The sequence below is a fragment of the Symphodus melops genome (genome assembly GCF_947650265.1).
Source record: "Symphodus melops genome assembly, contig: scaffold_222, whole genome shotgun sequence".
Lineage (NCBI taxonomy): Eukaryota > Metazoa > Chordata > Actinopteri > Labriformes > Labridae > Symphodus > Symphodus melops.
In genome coordinates, this window is record NW_027636440.1 from 20,001 (window position 1) to 29,187 (window position 9,187).

At 46.6% G+C, this 9,187-nt stretch overlaps 1 protein-coding gene across 1 annotated transcript in view; it reads right to left on the reverse strand.

The window, feature by feature from the left end:
- The window catches only part of dact1 (dishevelled-binding antagonist of beta-catenin 1), a 15,048-nt gene extending 6,758 nt beyond the window's left edge, over positions 1–8,290 (reverse strand). The window contains exon 1 of the mRNA XM_079373332.1: positions 7,772–8,290. Coding sequence (XP_079229458.1) covers positions 7,772–8,011 — 240 coding nt within the window. The 5' untranslated portion in view covers positions 8,012–8,290. The remainder of the gene's footprint in view (positions 1–7,771) is intronic.
- Positions 8,291–9,187: the final 897 nt, after the last annotated feature.

Consider the following 9,187-nt stretch of genomic DNA (forward strand, 5'->3'; position numbering starts at 1 on the left):
GTAACGTCTGCAGCAGGTAAACAGGCTGTAACGTCTGCAGCAGGTAAACAGACTGTAACGTCTGCAGCAGGTAAACAGACTGTAACGTCTGCAGCAGGTAAACAGACTGTAACGTCTGCAGCAGGTAAACAGACTGTAACGTCTGCAGCAGGTAAACAGACTGTAACGTCTGCAGCAGGTAAACAGGCTGTAACGTCTGCAGCAGGTAAACAGGCTGTAACGTCTGCAGCAGGTAAACAGACTGTAACGTCTGCAGCAGGTAAACAGACTGTAACGTCTGCAGCAGGTAAACAGACTGTAACGTCTGCAGCAGGTAAACAGACTGTAACGTCTGCAGCAGGTAAACAGGCTGTAACGTCTGCAGCGTGTGTGTGTGTATTTCTGTGTGGGACACAAACATTTTGTCACACTGGCTGTCAACTGTCGTCTCTGTGCGGCGTTGTGTGTAACTTTTAACCGCTCAGCCTGTTGAGAAGCTTTAAAGTTGAGGGAAGTCTGGAGGTCTTGGAAACCTTTTACATTTACTTTTCAAGGCCTTAAAAGGGAGGTGGAGCAGTCAGCTGCTCCTCATTATTATCCAACATTCTTTATAAAAGTTTGTTGCGAGTTCAGACTGAAGCTGAAGGAGGCGGCCATGTTGCTTTAATTTCCAGCAGCTGCTTCATGTCTGACAGAAATGTGATCTGAGATCTGTCTGAGTCCACACAGACTGCACCTCCTCCCCCTCCTCTTCCTACTCCTCCCCCTCCTCATCATCCTCTTCCTACTCCTCCCCCTCTTCCCAGTCCTCCTCCTCTTCCAACTCCTCCCACTCCTCCTCCTCTTCCCACTCCTCCTCCTCTTCCAACTCCTCCCCCTCTTCCTACTTCTCCCCCTCCTCCCCCTCCTCCTCCTCCTCCCCCCCCCTGCGAGGAGGAACAAATGGAGATTCCTTTGAGCTGTTGAAACTCTGCAGATCGACTTTCAGCTGTGAGAGGAGCAGCTGAGAGACAAACAGAGAGCTGAGTGCTGCTCTTCATGTCCCCACATCTCCTCTAGATTAGACCAGGGTCAGTCCTGGTCTGGAGCAGGGTCAGTCCCGGTCTGGAGCAGTGGGTGTGGACTGTAGCCCTCATGGGCGCTGTCATCTTAGAATTTTGACATCATTTGCAACCAGAGTCTGCGCAGTAGGGTCCGGCGGGAGGAGCCCTGGCAACACGCCCCGCCCACTTAGCGTACCGCTCTGATAGCTTACGCAGCCCAGCTACGCCAAGAACTTTACGGAGGGAAATTCATCTACCGACCATAGAGGTGAGAACAAAACCACCATATATTTCAAGTCAAATATCTAAACGTAGTTCATTCAGAAACTAAGAAAACCACACTTTTTATATTAATTATTGAATTTAAACGTCTTTTCGTGTCCTGTATGTCTTGTTTATTGCTACTGGATGCCTTGAATTTCCCTCAGGATCAATAAAGTATCTATCTATCTATCTATCGATCTATCTATCTGTCTATATATCTATCTATCTTCTTTAACTCTGTGGGTTATTAAACCTTTTATTTTTGGCAAAAAACGAACTAAAACTATTTTAGCTAAGTTAGCAACATAAGCTGTGTACAGATCGAACATATGCTGGTGAAAATATGTTATATGATAGAAAGTAGTGATGCACATAGTACTAAAGTCATATCTGCTGTCAGTAGTTACTTCAGGTCTATGTACATTTACAGAGTCTATGTGTTTCTGTGCATAACTGTGGAGTTGGTAAATGAATCTGTTTCATTAAGGTTTCTACTTGTATGGACCTTTTCTCTGGTTCTTTTCCTTGTCTAACATGTTTATCTCATTGTTTTTTATTATCATCATTTTAGACACAAGGAAGAAGAAAGATGGCTGATACAGATACCCCTGCCAGCTCACCTGATGGTCTCCCTTACTTTGTTCTCCTCTGGGTGAACACCTTTGGACTGTGGAAGGAAGAGAGCATGCAAACTCCTCACAGAGAGACTCCTGTCAGACAGGGATTCAAACCAGTAACCTCCTCACTTTTATAACTGAACCGTTTACCTGCTGCAGACGTTACAGCCTGTTTACCTGCTGCAGACGTTACAGCCTGTTTACCTGCTGCAGACGTTACAGCCTGTTTACCTGCTGCAGACGTTACAGCCTGTTTACCTGCTGCAGACGTTACAGTCTGTTTACCTGCTGCAGACGTTACAGCCTGTTTACCTGCTGCAGACGTTACAGCCTGTTTACCTGCTGCAGACGTTACAGCCTGTTTACCTGCTGCAGACGTTACAGCCTGTTTACCTGCTGCAGACGTTACAGCCTGTTTACCTGCAGACGTTACAGCCTGTTTACCTGCAGACGTTACAGCCTGTTTACCTGCTGCAGACGTTACAGCCTGTTTACCTGCTGCAGGCGTTACAGCCTGTTTACCTGCTGCAGGCGTTACAGCCTGTTTACCTGCTGCAGACGTTACAGTCTGTTTACCTGCTGCAGACGTTACAGTCTGTTTACCTGCTGCAGACGTTACAGCCTGTTTACCTGCTGCAGACGTTACAGTCTGTTTACCTGCTGCAGACGTTACAGTCTGTTTACCTGCTGCAGACGTTACAGTCTGTTTACCTGCTGCAGACGTTACAGTCCGTTTACCTGCTGCAGACGTTACAGCCTGTTTACCTGCTGCAGACGTTACAGCCTGTTTACCTGCTGCAGACGTTACAGTCTGTTTACCTGCTGCAGACATTACAGTCTGTTTACCTGCTGCAGGCGTTACAGCCTGTTTACCTGCTGCAGACGTTACAGTCTGTTTACCTGCTGCAGGCGTTACAGTCTGTTTACCTGCTGCAGGCGTTACAGCCTGTTTACCTGCTGCAGACGTTACAGTCCGTTTACCTGCTGCAGATGTTACAGCCTGTTTACCTGCTGCAGACGTTACAGCCTGTTTACCTGCTGCAGACGTTACAGCCTGTTTACCTGCTGCAGACGTTACAGCCTGTTTACCTGCTGCAGACGTTACAGCCTGTTTACCTGCAGACGTTACAGCCTGTTTACCTGCAGACGTTACAGCCTGTTTACCTGCTGCAGACGTTACAGCCTGTTTACCTGCTGCAGGCGTTACAGCCTGTTTACCTGCTGCAGGCGTTACAGCCTGTTTACCTGCTGCAGACGTTACAGCCTGTTTACCTGCTGCAGACGTTACAGCCTGTTTACCTGCTGCAGACGTTACAGTCTGTTTACCTGCTGCAGACGTTACAGTCTGTTTACCTGCTGCAGACGTTACAGCCTGTTTACCTGCTGCAGACGTTACAGCCTGTTTACCTGCTGCAGACGTTACAGTCTGTTTACCTGCTGCAGACGTTACAGTCTGTTTACCTGCTGCAGACGTTACAGTCTGTTTACCTGCTGCAGACGTTACAGTCTGTTTACCTGCTGTAGACGTTACAGTCTGTTTACCTGCTGCAGGCGTTACAGCCTGTTTACCTGCTGCAGACGTTACAGTCTGTTTACCTGCTGCAGACGTTACAGCCTGTTTACCTGCTGCAGACGTTACAGTCTGTTTACCTGCTGCAGGCGTTACAGCCTGTTTACCTGCTGCAGACGTTACAGCCTGTTTACCTGCTGCAGACGTTACAGCCTGTTTACCTGCTGCAGACGTTACAGTCTGTTTACCTGCTGCAGGCGTTACAGCCTGTTTACCTGCTGCAGACGTTACAGTCTGTTTACCTGCTGCAGACGTTACAGTCTGTTTACCTGCTGCAGACGTTACAGCCTGTTTACCTGCTGCAGACGTTACAGTCTGTTTACCTGCAGACGTTACAGTCTGTTTACCTGCTGCAGACGTTACAGTCTGTTTACCTGCTGCAGACGTTACAGTCTGTTTACCTGCTGCAGACGTTACAGTCTGTTTACCTGCTGCAGACGTTACAGTCTGTTTACCTGCTGCAGACGTTACAGTCTGTTTACCTGCTGCAGACGTTACAGCCTGTTTACCTGCTGCAGACGTTACAGTCTGTTTACCTGCTGCAGGCGTTACAGCCTGTTTACCTGCTGCAGACGTTACAGCCTGTTTACCTGCTGCAGACGTTACAGCCTGTTTACCTGCTGCAGACGTTACAGTCTGTTTACCTGCTGCAGACGTTACAGCCTGTTTACCTGCTGCAGACGTTACAGCCTGTTTACATGCTGCAGACGTTACAGTCTGTTTACCTGCTGCAGACGTTACAGCCTGTTTACCTGCTGCAGACGTTACAGTCTGTTTACCTGCTGCAGACGTTACAGCCTGTTTACCTGCTGCAGACGTTACAGTCTGTTTACCTGCTGCAGACGTTACAGCCTGTTTACCTGCTGCAGACGTTACAGCCTGTTTACCTGCTGCAGACGTTACAGTCTGTTTACCTGCTGCAGACGTTACAGCCTGTTTACATGCTGCAGACGTTACAGTCTGTTTACCTGCTGCAGACGTTACAGTCTGTTTACCTGCTGCAGACGTTACAGCCTGTTTACCTGCTGCAGACGTTACAGTCTGTTTAACTGCTGCAGACGTTACAGTCTGTTTACCTGCTGCAGACGTTACAGCCTGTTTACCTGCTGCAGACGTTACAGTCTGTTTACCTGCTGCAGACGTTACAGCCTGTTTACCTGCTGCAGGCGTTACAGCCTGTTTACCTGCTGCAGACGTTACAGTCTGTTTAATTTGTAGAGAATAAACTCTGCACACCGACATAAATGAACCATCAGCAAACTTTAGAGCAACAAGCTGAACTTTGACCTGTGTCTGTTCGTCTCCTCTGTCTCATTACCTGCTGACTCTCTGAACAAGCCGACCGGAGAGAGCTCATTATCTGAGATCTGCTTCAGGCCACAACACGCCTCTTTAATGAGACACACACACACACACACACAGACACACACACACACACACACACACACACACACACACAGACACACACACACACACACAGACACACACACACACACACAGACACACACACAGACACACACACACACACACACACACACACAGACACACACACACACACACACACACACACACACACACACACACACACACACACACACACACACACACACACACACACACACACACACACAGATGACATCATTGCTTTATGACTGCAGGATGTTCATTGTCACCTTAAAGAGACAAATAAACTGTAATCACTTTACATTCCTCATAAAGAGACACACTGGTTCTGATCCAGGGTTCTGCCTGTTCTACATGAGTCTGGTTCTGATCCAGGTCTCTGTCTGTTCTACATGAGTCTGGTTCTGATCCAGGTTTCTGTCTGTTCTACATGAGTCTGGTTCTGATCCAGGTCTCTGTCTGTTCTACATGAGTCTGGTTCTGATCCAGGTCTCTGTCTGTTCTACATGAGTCTGGTTCTGATCCAGGTTTCTGTCTGTTCTACATGAGTCTGGTTCTGATCCAGGTTTCTGTCTGTTCTACATGAGTCTGGTTCTGATCCAGGTCTCTGTCTGTTCTACATGAGTCTGGTTCTGATCCAGGTCTCTGTCTGTTCTACATGAGTCTGGTTCTGATCCAGGTTTCTGTCTGTTCTACATGAGTCTGGTTCTGATCCAGGTCTCTGTCTGTTCTACATGAGTCTGGTTCTGATCCAGGTTTCTGTCTGTTCTACATGAGTCTGGTTCTGATCCAGGTCTCTGTCTGTTCTACATGAGTCTGGTTCTGATCCAGGTCTCTGTCTGTTCTACATGAGTCTGGTTCTGATCCAGGTTTCTGTCTGTTCTACATGAGTCTGGTTCTGATCCAGGTCTCTGTCTGTTCTACATGAGTCTGGTTCTGATCCAGGTTTCTGTCTGTTCTACATGAGTCTGGTTCTGATCCAGGTCTCTGTCTGTTCTACATGAGTCTGGTTCTGATCCAGGTCTCTGTCTGTTCTACATGAGTCTGGTTCTGATCCAGGTTTCTGTCTGTTCTACATGAGTCTGGTTCTGATCCAGGTCTCTGTCTGTTCTACATGAGTCTGGTTCTGATCCAGGTCTCTGCCTGTTAAAGTGGATTAATGTTGGTCTTTGTAAAGAGTCTACAGATCGACTGATATCAAATCAAAGTAGAACTGGACATTTCTGGAGACCTGTCAGTGTGAGAGCTGCAGCAGCACACGCTGGTACCATCTATGAGCATTGTACAACAAGTAAAGCACAGTCTCATTAGCAGCTTTAAGAACATCAGTTCCTTTCAGGATTCGAACCTGCCACCTTCTGGTTACCTGACTGACACTTTAACCAGATGAGCTCTAGAACTGGTGGAACTACAGAGAAGTATTGTGCTTTTTAAATACTATTTAAATCGAATACAGCTTGCAGCTCAGCATCCAATCAGCAGTATTACTTTCCTCAGGCTAATGGTAAACGAGTTATGAGCCTTAAACACCAAACTCTTGAATACTGACCACATGGTGGCGCCACAGGACCATTTATGAGTGTATTGAGCATAGTACAAGTCAACATGTGGCCAAGTTTGAAAACCTTGAACACAAAGCAAGTAATGACTGACCACATGGTGGCGCTACAGGATCATTTATAATGAGCAGACAACCAGTAACCATGTGGCCAAGTTTGAAAACCATAGCACTTTTAGTTTTTCAGATATCAGCTTTCAAGACCTGCTCTAATAGATATTTAACATTTTTAAAGTTCATTTAAATTCACTGAAACATTATTTAAACGTTAATAAAGCAAAAGTCCTCAGAACACGCGACCAGGAGTCTGCGAGTTAGTGAGACGCTTATGCGTCGTTCTCGGGAATTGAACCCAGTATCTTGGAGTTAGGTGGACTTACTATCGGTCTAAGCCTTTGAGCCACAGTAAAGACAAAGACTCCACATGCACTTTCACTACATGAGGCGATGACATCACATGGAGCGTGCAGTTTAAAACTTCCAATTCTTCAAATTATCAAAATTTCATCATCAAATAAAATATCCTGATACTTTCCTGAGTGCTGTTGACAAGTTTGGTGAAGTTTGATCAAACATTTAGTGAAATCCTAAATGTTTACAGTACCAATTACAGTAAAACGTTTATCGTTGTCATGGCGACACCGTTTATCCGATCATTACTAAATTTGACTTGTGGGTTCTGGAGCTTTGAGTAAATGCACGATGAGTTACAGTAGTTAATTGATTATGCACATTTTGGAAAATATCGAGTGATGAAGTTGTGGATTGACCGTAGGTTGCAGCGCGGCTAACGATCAGTAGCATCCAAGCAACGCGCTGTGCGAATGTTTTTCGTACTGCTAACTGTTAGCAACTTATTAGCATTGAAAGCAAAACGCTTAGTAATTCACCACATGGTGGCGCTATGGGTATCATGGTTTAGTATGTTGAACATATTACCATTAGGGACCATATTACCAAATTTGAGTACTTTAGCACTTTTAGTTTTTGAGTTATGAGCATTGAAAAATGTGTCCTATAGGGTTCCATTCATATTTTTATAGTTTAAAATATTCATATTAAATCACTGTACCATTGTAGCATCACTAAAAGTAATAGAACACATGTCATCACCAAGCTCTACCATTTCCAGTTGGAACCATGTTTTTAGCACAAACCGTGTAGGAGGAGACACAAACCAATAAGACGGCAGAATAATAATAATATAGATTAAAGAGCGAAGAGAACTTCTACTCATTACTTGAACTGTTTAACACAGACTGCCTTCACCTGAGCCCTTCAGGCCCACACTGAGGTTTGAGGTCAGAGGTCATGAGGCAGACAGATCATGACGTACCAGCTGTTTCCGGAGTAGAAGGATGTTCTCCTCCAGGAGCTTCTCCTCAGAGCTCAGCTGAGCCTCCTGCTCCTCCTGCTCCTCCTCCCGGAGCTCCAGCGCCGCCAGGACCAGCTCCTCCTGCCGATGTCTCAGCAGGTCCAGCTCCCCCAGCCCGGACACGGTGGCCTCCAGCCGCTCCCGCACCGCGTCCCGCCGCTCCCGCACCGCGTCCCGCCGCGCGGCTCCAGACTGCAGCATCTCCGGGTCTGTCAGGATCAGGATCCGGGTAAACTTGGTCCAGACAGCATGGTGCGGGTCCGGATCAGCTGTCACGGTGAACTTAACCAGAGATAAACTCAGCGGGTTTAACAAAGCGGGTTAAAGGTTCCCAGTCCGCTCCCTGCAGCAACCGGTGGTTACACGGTGCTCCTTCACGCAGGGCAATTCGGTAAACAAGTCGGTAAACGGGGTCCCTGGTCCACTCAGGCACGTCTTCAAGTAACTCCCAGCATGCCCCGGGGTTGCGGCGATAAGAAACACGTAAACTCGGCCTGAGCTCCGTCCTGCTGCCGCTGCTCCTCCAGCTCTGCACGGACTGACCCACAGCAAGCCCCGCCCCCTCCACGCTGCACGAACAACGAGCTGAGTGACGTCATCGACAATCATCACATGCTTTCCTTGTGCGCACTTTCAAAATAAAATATATCAAAAATAAAACTATCACTGCAGCATGTAACAGGTGTGTTATACAGGTAACAGGTGTGCTATACAGGTAACAGGTGTGCTATACAGTGTTAGCTGCGGCAGGTAATAAGACCTTATTTCTTCTTTGTACTTTTTTAAAAACCTTTTTTATTTTAGGTTTCTTTCACATTCGTCTTTATTTTGAAGGGCGGATTCAGACTGTTTCCTGTGTGGCTGTTTAATGACGTAAGCTTGACGCCCCGCCCCTCCGCTGCCCCGCCTTCTCCTCTGGTCAGGCTGAAAATACAGACGAATTTCTATGAACTGATTACAATCTTAATGTTCTGTTATTATAGTTTTATATGAGTTGTTATGCACTAATTACTGGGCTGTCTTTTAAATCACACTGTTTATACTGAGTCATAAAGGGGGCTTCTAAATGTTTTGAGTTTATTATATACAGAGGGTCTCTATCTATCATGGTCTGATATTTATGATGTAAAGTGATGAGTTATCATCTCTCCTGCTTTTAATAACGTGACTAAGATCTGACTCCATCTTTTAGGCGACATGTTTCTCATCACTAATCATAACTCCAGTCTCTCTCTCTCTCTGTGTGTGTGTGTGTGTGTGTGAGTCCTGACTGTCTCCAGTGAGGGAGAAGCTGGAGTCCTGCTGGCTGTGTTGTTGTCAGAGCTGTGTTTACATGGCTCCTCCCCTTTTTTATAAAAGCTGTTTGAGTCAAGAAGA